The sequence below is a fragment of the Nicotiana tabacum genome, chromosome 7 (genome assembly GCF_000715075.1).
Source record: "Nicotiana tabacum cultivar K326 chromosome 7, ASM71507v2, whole genome shotgun sequence".
Classification (NCBI taxonomy): Eukaryota; Viridiplantae; Streptophyta; class Magnoliopsida; order Solanales; family Solanaceae; genus Nicotiana; species Nicotiana tabacum.
The window spans coordinates 39,393,625-39,405,446 of NC_134086.1; the positions used below are offsets into that span (position 1 = coordinate 39,393,625).

At 36.1% G+C, this 11,822-nt stretch overlaps 1 protein-coding gene and 1 long non-coding RNA gene across 2 annotated transcripts; one reads left to right on the plus strand and one right to left on the minus strand.

Annotated features, from left to right (window-relative positions):
* Nucleotides 1–211: 211 nt before the first annotated feature.
* On the minus strand, nucleotides 212–9,334 carry LOC107814463 (putative E3 ubiquitin-protein ligase LIN-1). Its single transcript, XM_016639884.2, has 17 exons — nucleotides 8,586–9,334; nucleotides 8,132–8,204; nucleotides 7,681–7,929; nucleotides 7,486–7,556; nucleotides 6,227–7,396; nucleotides 5,448–5,589; nucleotides 4,762–5,007; nucleotides 3,918–4,212; nucleotides 3,101–3,222; nucleotides 2,452–2,571; nucleotides 2,022–2,153; nucleotides 1,804–1,926; nucleotides 1,555–1,665; nucleotides 1,319–1,465; nucleotides 1,129–1,254; nucleotides 769–885; nucleotides 212–462 (listed from the first exon to the last, which is right to left on the minus strand). Exons 1-17 carry the CDS (start codon nucleotides 9,332–9,334, stop codon nucleotides 445–447), a joined length of 4,011 nt encoding a protein of 1,336 aa, XP_016495370.2. The 3' UTR covers nucleotides 212–444.
* Nucleotides 7,874–8,752, plus strand: LOC142182680 (uncharacterized). Its single transcript, XR_012711566.1, has 3 exons — nucleotides 7,874–8,009; nucleotides 8,142–8,304; nucleotides 8,615–8,752. It is a non-coding gene; the product is annotated as an uncharacterized LOC142182680 (long non-coding RNA).
* Nucleotides 9,335–11,822: the final 2,488 nt, after the last annotated feature.

An 11,822-nucleotide genomic window follows, 5' to 3' on the forward strand; every position in this document is an offset into this window, starting at 1 on the left:
TTTAGAATGTAAAATAGAAATGCCATTTGCTCTTCATGCGTTCAACTTTTTCAGTGTGTGTATGAGTGTGTTTGTATGTTCTTAGGTATGTGTACGAGCTTATAAACTTTTGGACTTACGAAAAGGTTGATCCTCTAATCTCTATTAATGCTCGAGTGCAAGTTGAAATGTTTTTACTCTTAGTAACATCCTTTTTCTTAAGCAGAAAAGAAGAGAACAAAAAGGTTTAGCATTTATCTGAGATTTTTTCAATCATCCATTTACATGGCAAGTAGAATTATTTGAAGTGAAATGATATAATTACACTGCACACATATGTATGGTTGTTCTCTCTACATCATATGGAATCAGACTGCAAAAGCTCCTTCTGTACTGGGTGAAGTTGACTAACTTGAAACTATCACTTGTGCTAAACTTTACTTTTTCTGTTCCTGTAATTTACCACTAGAGGGGAATCCAACCCTGCCATTTTTAAGATGCGAAGTCAAAGCAAGGAGTTAGTACCAATATGTTTGGAAAGAATAAAATAAAGATTGTGCCCTTCTTTAATAAAGATTTTTTGAAGGGAGGATACCAGAAGGGGTAGTGGAAATTTTGATACTCAAAATTGGCAAGTGCATAATACTGGCAACATGTGATTTTGTTATTACCACTGGTGCATATTACATGATAAGCACGTATATTCTGCAATTTGGTCTGGCAAAAGTTCTATTTCCCTTTTAGTAATTCTTTTTTTTTTTTTGAGTAGAACAAGTTTAATATACAAACCTTAATCATTCCTGTTTCTGTACCGCATATAATTATGTCATTTGCTGTCAGAAGACTTGTTATCTTGCTGCCTGCTGATAATCTTCCAACTTTGTGCTGTGTTCCTCTCAGCCAAATCTGATCACCTCATGTATTCTTGGGTCAGAATGCAGCCAGTTGCTTAGAGATAAAGTGGTATTTAACATGGTAAATTTTGTATAAGCGAGTTGAGTAATTAGCATATATTTAGTACTCATTCATTGGACTTGACCTAAGGTGATTTCTGTTAAGTAGAGATAGTTTCTCTTTTTCCCTTTGAGATGTGACTTTCTAGAATTATCAAACTTAAATCTCAGTATCTAGGAAAGATATTCCCAGTACCTGGATGTTGCTCATTGATGCGCTGCAAATTAAATATATGAAGTCCTCCACTACTTCCATCGCCAACACATTGGATCCCTTTTCTGGCGACATTGATATTTGGGGCTTCTTGTTTTTTCTCCAGTCCTGCATCAGTGAGGGTGTCAATGGAAGAGGTATTTACTCCACATCAGCAAGTTGCATTTGTTACCTTTATATGTGAAGCTTCAACCATTGAACTTGCACTATATATCCAGTCCTTATATATGGCTAATGAGTTCACAGACTTGTTTTTCATACTCCAAATCTTTGATGCTGCTTTGATCTCTTGCTGCCTGCTGTTTGCTATAGCTAGCTCCTGCATTGAGTAATTTGATATTTGTACTTCAATTGCTTTATCAGTTGTTCCATTATCTATATGAATCTAAATCAAGATCTGACCCTGACCTGTATGCTTGAATCTGTGCAGCCTACATAAAGCTTTCCGTGTGTCAATATTCCACACCTTACGGATTTATTCGTAAAATATTTACTGGCTTTTCGTGATCGATCAAACACCTATAAAAGAGAACGTCTTGTTAATGAAATATACTATCTTAAAAGTCATTCCAAAACTTAGCTTCTCAGACATGACTATAAGAGTCTGCCTTCCTATTTGTAAGTTCTTTCTTCTGAATGTAACGATTTTGTATCTACCTTCATTTTGTGGCTTTGGGTAATTGCAAAAATCAGTTCTCCGTGTGTGTTAATATTCTGAATTGGATCTTTCGCCAGTATAGTCTCTACGCATTCAAGATTTCTTTCAAGCATTTGCCAAATCTGTAGAGAAAGAAAAACACATCAATCTTAAATGCATTTTTAGAATTCCCTTCAGTCCATAATATTAGCATATGACTTGATTGGGTGCTATTCACCTTTACTGTTTTGTCAGCAGATCCACTCAACAGGCAATTCCCCGATTCAGAAATGGTAAAGCATGTCACAGCCTTTTTATGCTCTTTCACGTCCCGGACAAGTGTCGCTGCTTGTCCTTTGATGTCCCACGCCTATGATGTAAAACAATCAGATATGTTTTTTTGCTTCTGTAAAACTTAAAAAGCCATGTTCTTATTATAATAAAAATATCATAATGATAGGCTCCTACGGTTACTAAAGTAATTGGCCTGTAATTCACTCTCTCTCTCCCCCAATCCCACCAGATGACCATCTTACCTACACATATCCACACACACACATTGTTTTGGAATTTAACTTATCAAGAGGTCACGTGCTTCCTCTTTTAACGTGAACCGTAAATTTGGAAGCGAGAAGTATGTAGCACACAACATAAAAATAGCTGCTAACCTTGATTGAACCATCTGCATGTCCACTGTAAAGCTGTCCATTATAGAAGATGAGCGAAGTTACTGCTCCGCTACGGTTGCTTCCCACCTCGAGAATTTGGGTGTGAACACAAGATATTCTCTGCTCTTACATTTGCAAAGAAAAGCTTGAGTTAGAATGAAGGAATTGTATCATGGTAACATAGTACTGGGATGAAATGGGTCTGATGCTAGAGCAAAATTGCCAGAGGTGATACATCTTTCACATGGATTTTTACTTTGCTGATGCCTTTTATGCATCTTTGCTGTTCTCTTTTATCCTTGCTCTGCATTTTAATTAGCGAACAAGACACACATTCAAAAAGTAGGTTTCCTATGCAGGGAAATATATATCTCTTTGACAGTGGAATTTATTTTAGAATGTTAAGGTTACCGAGCTTGTAATAGTTCTCGATCGCTTGGATGCCTGTTAATACAATGATGATATATAATAGGTTATATTGAAGATCCTGTTTATTAAGGAGGTTTAATAGGTTCATTTATATTAGATGTGATGATTGTAGTAGGGTAACTTGCATTCCGAGGTAGACATACATTTGGATGCATGATTGTGCTGTTAACATCACATGCAGTCACCAGATGTGTAAGAAAGAAATCTGATGTCTACTTACCCACTTGTTTGGCTGGATATAGTCAGCAACCTTAAGCAATTCTTCTGCCATCCAACTGATACTGGAAAGACGTCTTAGTGACTCTCTAACTCCTTCTGAGAAGTTGACTAACTTTTTCATCCCTATAAGAGTTTTCCATTTCAGGTACTGTTTGAATTGAAAGCAAGTTAACTTAGCTAAAGGTGGGTTAATTAAGCGCATGCTTGATGTGAAAGCAAGTTAACATAGCATATAGGTGATGTAAAACCTATATATGCCTAACCAACATAAAGTAACATGTGATTTTGGGACTATCAAATTAAAGAGAAATTTGTGTATATGTAAGATTCAGAGAGATGACATCATTTTGCTGCTTATGCAAATCACGATGGACTGTGGCTTTTTATGAAAGTTCTGTAGATGCTGCCTATATACTCATTCTCCAGCAATCACAAGTTTCTTCAGTTTAGAAACTGTAAGTACTCACTGCAGAGATTCCTGAAATTCATGAAACAAGATCACTCTCTTTTGACATTCAAGGTCTTTTCCTCTATTGGAGGATCGACTTTCCTTTTTACTAGCTTTGCTGTTAATTAGGCTGTAAGCAAAAGCAGTAGGAACTAAATTTTCATTTGTTTTCTTGTTCTATTGTAATCAAAGTTATCTGATAAAGTTGAACCATAAGACCCTTCTACGCAGACAATTTGTGAGCAACCTTCTAATTGTTAAAGCAGCTAAAAGTGCTTCCTTGTTTTCATGCAAAATATGAAATTTTAGACTTCTTTTTAAATATTCCAATTTAAAATGAATGTATAAGAGCACAACTTTAGAGTAATACCTCTTCCGGAAGTATAATAATAGATACAAAGACATCCTAATAGCCTCTCTTCAAGCTCCAGTCCTGGATGCACAAATTGCTCAATTCTACTAAGCAAGATCTCACAGGCTGCATATCTCAAATCATCTGGGGCTTTCATGATTTCAGACCCAATCCATGCAGTAGCGGCAAGACAGTCTCGGGAAGTGCTCCTCGAATTGCTCTTAAGTCCTTTCTCTAAAGCATGGAAGAGAGGACTTCCAAATCTTAAGAAGCACTTTGCTACTTTGCTGCACCATGTCTCTATGCCAACATCCTGCAAGTTTATGGAATCTTTAGAACAGGTAAACAACTGACTTGTGCCGACTGAGCATGAAATATTACATAGTAGCCAAATTGGTCAGTGTAGATCCTAGTTCCTCTAAATAAGAGATTTGTTTTTGCTTGTTAATGAACATTTGCTTTGGGTTCATAGCTTCAGAAACAGCAACTGTATAACTGTAGGTTAGAACCTTATCAAAAAACTGTACAACTGTAGTTTAAAAGAAGCTGTACAACAGCAATTGGAACGTATAGATTCTGATGCCACTCTGTGAGAACTCTCAAAAACTAAGAAGCACTATAAATGAGAAAAATCTCCACAATGCTATGACAGAAATCTGAATATATAAGAATAGGCGAGAGATCAGCACCCCAAAGAGTAGGATAGCTCCAAAGGAAAATGTAAATCCTATGGAATAGTTGTTTGAGGACTGTTGAGATAAATCTTAGGTGCTAAATCATCCCTAGCTCTTCTACCTGCACTTTTGATCAATATCTATATGATCTCACGCAGCACCAAGTTAAATCTTCAAAGCGCAAATACCTGTAGACATTGATCTGAGAAGTCAACATTCTTTATCATGTTCTTATGTTGCAGTGAAGTTAATCCAGCCTTTTTAAGCAACCATGGTATTGTGTAAGGTTCTCCTGACCAAGAGCACGTTCCGCCAAAATTGGATAGGATGAATGCTGATAGAGCCTGTGTCGCAGAATTCTCTTCACATGTCACTGACGCAAGTACGGCTTCCATAGCCTCTTCACAGTATACAAATTTACTAGATGTTTCTTCCTGAAAATTTGTCATCGTCAAAAGTTCATGGTTTCTCCTTTTATTTTGTAAGAAAATGTATAAAATACAGTATACGGATAGGTAAAACATTCCTTTCATAGGGCCGGAAACTAGATATAGGTAGATTTTGACTTTCTGTTTATAGAAAGTATGAAAGAAAATGTAAACATTTCCAGGTTTTCTGCTTTGTGTAGTGCTTCGTGCTAATTTTCTTAAACTATAAAATGTAAGTTTCTTTTTATTTTTTAGTTTTTGTTCTCTTTGTGTACTTCAGTGCCCAATATCATGAGTTTCTTGCTATCCCTGTATGTTCGAGTTATCCTAAGCTCAACATCTGCTGTTCTATTGCTGGTGTTTAGTTATGCAAACCTGTTCATTTTAATCGCTAGACACTTTTTTTTTTCCAGATACTTTGAAAGATAACATTTCAATATGCTTACCAGCATGTCTAACTGAAGCAACAAATCTGCTGCCAAAAGTTTGTACTCTGGTTGTGACTTTTGGATGAGGAGCAGTAATGCACCCATATTGTTGTTGCTTCCGTCTTCTTGTATTTTCTGCAATACCTGAATGGCTGATGATCTGATGCAAAGGAGATTGACTAAATTATGGAATCTTCTTGATCATATTTTTAACGTGTAAACAGAACAGTAGCTTCTGGGAAGTATGCTGTATAAAAAAAAAGGGCAACCCGGTGCACTAAGCTCCTGCTATGCGCGGGGTCCGGGGAAAAGCCGGACCACAATGGTCTATTGTACGCATCCTTACCCTGCATTTCTGCAAGAGGTTGTTTCCACGGCTCGAACCCGCGACCTCCTGGTCACGTGGTAGCAACTTCACCAGTTATGCCAATGCTCCCCTTCGGAAGTATGCTGTATATGGAATAAAATATTGTTTATGGTCACTTTGTTCGACTAGAGTGCATACATTCTTCTCCTCTTGACGAGATAATAATTCGAGTAGTTTGAATTTTTTCAGTCTAGTCCATTCACAAGATAACAAATTATGGTGAATAAAAACCTCAGGAAAGGTCTCGCCGATTTGCTTCTAAGAACAAAGTCTTAGCTAGCATATTGCATCGCCATTATCACCAGTCCTATGTTGATGATAACCTTCCAGTCTTCATATTCTTGGGAGTCCTTATGTTGATCAATGTCAAGGTCATTCCCTTCCACAGCAGATGATAAAGAAAATGGTGAATAGTTTGATAGTTCCATACCTTGGAATTTGCAGCAGTTCATGAAAAAACTCCAGTGCAATTGATGTTGCGCGCTTATGGTTGCTTCTCAAAAGAGATATAAACGGGGCCACAGGAGCATAATGGTTTATGTATTTTCTGCATTGACCATCGAATTGCATACATCTGATAAGAACAGCAGCCAGAGCAATAATTTCTTCGAGGTTGTTGTTCCTTGAGACATCCAAGAGCCCTGAGAGTACTCTGGGTGAGCTGATCACAGCTAATTGTGTGTCGCTCGATGTATAGTCAAATGCAGTGACTAGTGCTTCCATAATCATCAATGACGCTGCAGGAGGTGTTATCCACAGTGTTGTTAGGCTACATTTGTAACTGTTTGAAGCACACACCACATCCACAAGACATGGTAAAAGTTCTAATGTCTTGATTTCTGCAGGAGATGGATTTATTAAGTATATTAGTATAGCCGCTTCATGAACATTTTTCTTAAGTGCAGTTGCCAAATGATTCAACTGTAACCCTTTCCTCTTGACATCCTCAACAAGTGATCTGTTCCTTGAAATAATAATTGATAGGACTGATACCGATTCCCGTATCACATGTTCTTCTCTGGATGTTGATATAGCCCTCAGAAGTTGATCAATGATTATGTCCTTTAGCAAAGAATATTTAAGTCCTGTTTTGTTATTCAGTAACTCATATATTGTTGTAAGATCAACTGTATAGTCTTTATAATCCCCAAACTCTTCTGAGAAACATAACTTTGAAATTATTTTCTCAAGTATTGCTGCTTGTTCTGCTTGAGAATTTTCTTCAGCATATTCAGATATTTCATTTAAGGTCTTCTTGCACCTGTTCTTTTGCCGTGAAGAAATCCTTGGGAACTGTGTTTTGCAGAGGTGATAATCATGTAAAGACATGGACACTGGATATCCGTCGGATGTACTATCAATCATCTGTAAGCACTGTTGCATAGTTGCAGCTTCATTGTTGCCACTCAAATTTATGTGCGTTTTGAGGCTTCTAATTCCTTCTGCTGATAAATCAGTATGAGTAAATGAACCGGAGAATCTTCTGGAGAGTGAGTTAGTTATTTCTACTTGGCTTCCTTCTTTGTGCCTTAATCCAGAAACTTGCGATTTACAAACCAAGCTTTCCAACAACAACGAGGAGCGAGAAGATTGCTTGTTCCTGTATTTCATTCGGTCAGTTGAGTTAATGAATATCAGACCTACTCAGATATCAGGCTAAAGTTTAAAACAGGTGAGTAGGGACTGAACTGATAAAAAGCCTCTGTGTGCTGGTTTTCTAGGCTACAGTTTGAAGTGATTTCCAGGTCTTCTGCATATTCCTGAATCAGAAAGAGAAAGATGAGATTTTATGCTTATGTGAATGCATGCTTGTACAATTGCTTAGTTTGCAAAGGGCTATTCTTTTCTACTTCTCTTTCATGGCTGTCTTTGCCAAGATATTACCTCATGAATATTTTCATTTGCAGAACCGCTGTCGCTGAAATCCAAGTAGATTGGTGTCTCTGGCTCAGAATCAAGTAATATATCTTTGACGCATTTGGTGGTTGAGTTCTTGGGTATTTCTGCTACACTACTCCTTAAGTCGGTAATAGCTACCTGATTTTGCTCTATGGACTCGTTGGATTTGACAATCATCTTTTCTTCCTCATTCTTGGCATCATTTTGGGCATTACATGGATGCACCTTCTCAAACTGCATTCATGCTCTATTAATTTAAAAGTCATACAAAATCAGGAGAACTAGGAACTTCCGCTGACTAAACTTAGAGAAAGGTGAGTAAACACCAAAGCGAGTTTTGAATTTGGGACCCGTACATTTCATCATTAATTACCCTTATGGTGCTCAGACTTAGTAGTTGTATTTTATATTATCCAAGAGGATCAGTTATACTTACATTTTGACAGGTGCACCCGTCGTTTCCATGCTTACATAAATTTGAAGATCTTGTGCTTCTGGACTTCTTACTCCTGTTAATCAGAAATAATTTTGGATGAGAATGAGCATACCGAAATTACGAAAAGCGTGATTCTACAATCAGAAAGCTAGGGCAATGTGTTGTAAACTAAGGTATCATCTCCATTTCAGTTTTCAGTTCCTTTTGAAAATTGGACTTATGAAATTGCTAAAGACTAATTAAACTTGGTAATAATCATCCAATCCATTCCAATAGGTCTTTGTTGTCTATGTGTTATGAGGATTTTCGTTATTAAAATTGCTAAATGTAATATGCAGTTTAAATTCATGCTGCTGGGCTTATGGTCTTGTCTCCTTTCTGTGTCTTATATACAAAGCAACTTTCTACTTCAATATATCTTCTGCTTATCTATGACATAGTCCAAGAAACTTACATTATCTGTTCTAATTCACTATTCCTTAGAGGACCCTCTCCAGAAGACACAATCTGATAATACATCAGCCAAGCTTTATATCTCCTCGCCATCTTTACCATCATAACATAGACCTCATTCTCATCAAGATTGATAAAAGATGCGGATGTAAACTCTTTCCAATGTGTTTCCTTCCCTTCATGCTCAAAGCTTAAGAGAAACAAACGTTGGCAGAGGTCCGTAGCAATTTCAGTATGAAGAAGCCTAGGAGAAACCACAAGAGCTTGAAGAAAATGCATCGCGACCTGCCACTCATCTCCTTGGAGCTTTCGAACAACGGAGAGGTAAAAGTACGAATAGCCTACCAAATAATTGTTTGGAATTCCGGCTGTTTCTCCTTGCTCATCAAGTGAGGCTGGAACTTGAAGCATGTTCTCTGAATTCTGTAGCCTTGATGTTTTCTCTTCGCTCCATTTTGCTTGAATTGCTGCTTCTATACTCTCTATCCCCCAATAAAGATTCGACAATATTGATTGTTCCGAGAATTCAAGGTACCCTCTATTACAAACATCAAGCTTTGAACTGCATTTCAATTTCAAGCATTTTCGAGATTTTGTATCTTCAAGAAATTCAGTTATATGTTGCTTGATCACAGCGATGAATGCACGGACTGATTCAAGGTCTAGTTTATCATCATCATATGAAAAGAAAGGAGGAGGGGTAGCAACAGCAGACGAAGAAGATGCAGAAACCATTGAATTATGTGACATTTTGGCTTCATGAAGAAGAACAAGAACAAGGAGCAAATACTGTTTACTACAGATAAGGAGAAGAAGTGGTGTTAAGAGTGGCTTTTTCTGTATTCTTTGGTCGTGATTGTTGCCAACTTCTGAGACTTTAGGGGCCCCTCTTTTTTTCTTCTGAAAAATATGCTACAGACAAAGATATGGCCGTTGCTCCATTAAAGGAGGGAAAGTTTTACAGAAATAAAGGACAAATGGCTGTTATTGTCTTCACTTACTCGAACTCTCTGAAAATATCTATGCGTGCATGTTGGATCCTCCAAAAATATACTATTTTTGGAGGACCCGACACGAGTGCGACAACTGTTTTGGAGAGTCGCGCAACATAGTTTCACATAATAATAATTAATAAGGTAATTTGTCCATTTGTCATCCTTATTTTTAATGTTCCTAGTTTGCTAGGGGATTTTTTAGCTTAGTTAGAGACTTGTATAGTAATGTAATTAAGGGTAAGTGTTAGGTGTAGGAACAAATGAATTTAGTGGAATGTATAGAGATAATTCATACAGCTGACGCTTGACGGCAACCAGTTTGGAGAAACATTGTTAATTAATTAAGTGATTGCTAATTTGCTATCTATATTTACGATGAAGCGTTTCATTATGCGGAGCAGATTGCTAGATTCCTTTTTAATAAATTAATTGGACGGTGCTAAGCGTGATTATAGTTTAATTCTACAATTAGGAGGAGTGCTATGTTTTGTTATTATCTCTTTCAATTCTAAGTGATAATGCTTTTGTTTATTATTGGCTTTTTATCATGGTACAACTGTAGAAAAAAGGTGGAGTTTTTTAACTTTAGTATATGTGGGATAATTATTGGTGGAAAAAGGTGTTGATATGGTCACTTAATTATTTTTAATCTTTCACTTTTTGTTATATAGTCATTTAATTACTTTAAATAATTGCTCCTTTTGTTGTACTGGGTTAATCTTCTTTACTGGTTCTGTGGCGTGGCATTCTGTGAACTTTGTCGCCTTGTAAGAACTTGCCTGTTAGACATGTACATGTCCATTTTCACATTCTAGCCAAAGAAGAGAAAAGCAAAGAAGAAGCTTTTCTGAGAATGCTTTACATTAAACCAAAAAAGAACATGAAGTAATAAGTAATAATTTCCGTAATAAATTATTTTATACCTTTAGCTATTCTCTAGTAGTATCATTTATTATTAAATAATTGTCAAAGAAAATTCCTAGTCACACGAAAAAAAGAGGTCAAATGGTAAGGCAAGGCCATACGCGCGTTTGGCTCTCGCGAACTATAGCTCACATTCAACCATTTAATCAGGGAACAGGGCAATATCCATGAAGCTCCAGCGGAAAGGGAAGACCTGCAAGGGGGTATGCCCACGCGCATAGGAGTCATAAAAAAACGCGGGTTGACTCGAAAACTTGGGACATTTATTTAGTAGTGAATGAAAGGTATTATAAGAAATTATAACTAAGATAAGCTTATCATCATTCTATCAGTTGAAAAAATGTTTTTTTTTTTTTTTGGACATTTTGATATTCAATATCCAGCCAAAAAAGAATAACTTTTGTTCGGGGCGCTCCGACTAATTTTGTGGCCTAAAGCTAAACTTTATAAGGGGCCTTAAACTTTTTCAAAAAAGTTATTTATTTATTTATTTGAAGTCTATTTTTTTAAACTTTTCTTAGATACAAAGTAATTAATAATTTTCTTATAATCAATAACTCCAAATAAGTGTTTCTCAGTTGACAATATAGCTAATCCATTTAATCTTTCTTGAGACATTGTTGATGTTAGGCAAGACTTTATCAATTTAATTTTGACAACTTCTATCCGTTGAAGCAACGGTAATAAGAGTTATTAATATTATTCTATAAGTAATATAGACATTTAGAAAAGAATCAAATATTTATATTTGATTGAATGTATCAATTAAACTGTCACTCCATCTTCTAAATATACTATTTTCCTTGATACTTTTAATTCAGAAAATAAATCTAAACCATCAATATCGAATTGATTATTATGCTTTAAGGAATATTCAAAGCAATATTTTTTTTAAATTTTCATAGTGATCTTAGTTTTTACCGCTAAATAGAAAGTTAAAAATATTTTCATCTTTTGTTGGTCAATCCCCAAAAAAGATGTGATACTGGAGGAAGGAATTGCTTTTATGACATAGAAGATCTAGCAAGTAATAATCCTTTTCAACCTTTGTATATTGTGGACTCTTTACATGCGGAAATCATGACATTCAACATATGCTTTAGAAAATGTTTCCAAAAGTAAAAGTAACAGAAGTAAAATAAAGAGAAAAAAATGAAATTTTGACTGGAGAACTGAAACTTCATAACAAAGAAAATACCATATTTGAGATTTTTCAAAAGGGGGACAGTTGACTGGTGTACCGATTACCATGTCCCTTTAACATCTTCCAAAATGTTGTTCGCCAATTGTTATCCTCAAAATTAGAAAATCTCTTTAGG

Bases quoted from the DNA above. Each gene is read 5' to 3' on its own strand.
- LOC107814463 (XM_016639884.2), bottom strand. From the start codon at position 9,334: ATGTCACATAATTCAATGGTTTCTGCATCTTCTTCGTCTGCTGTTGCT. The intron at 7,930-8,131 runs GTAAGTATAACT...GCATGAATGCAG, and splicing joins ACGGGTGCACCTGTCAAAAT to TTTGAGAAGGTGCATCCATG. The intron at 3,223-3,917 runs GTATTACTCTAA...AAACTCTTATAG, and splicing joins TTATTATACTTCCGGAAGAG to GGATGAAAAAGTTAGTCAAC.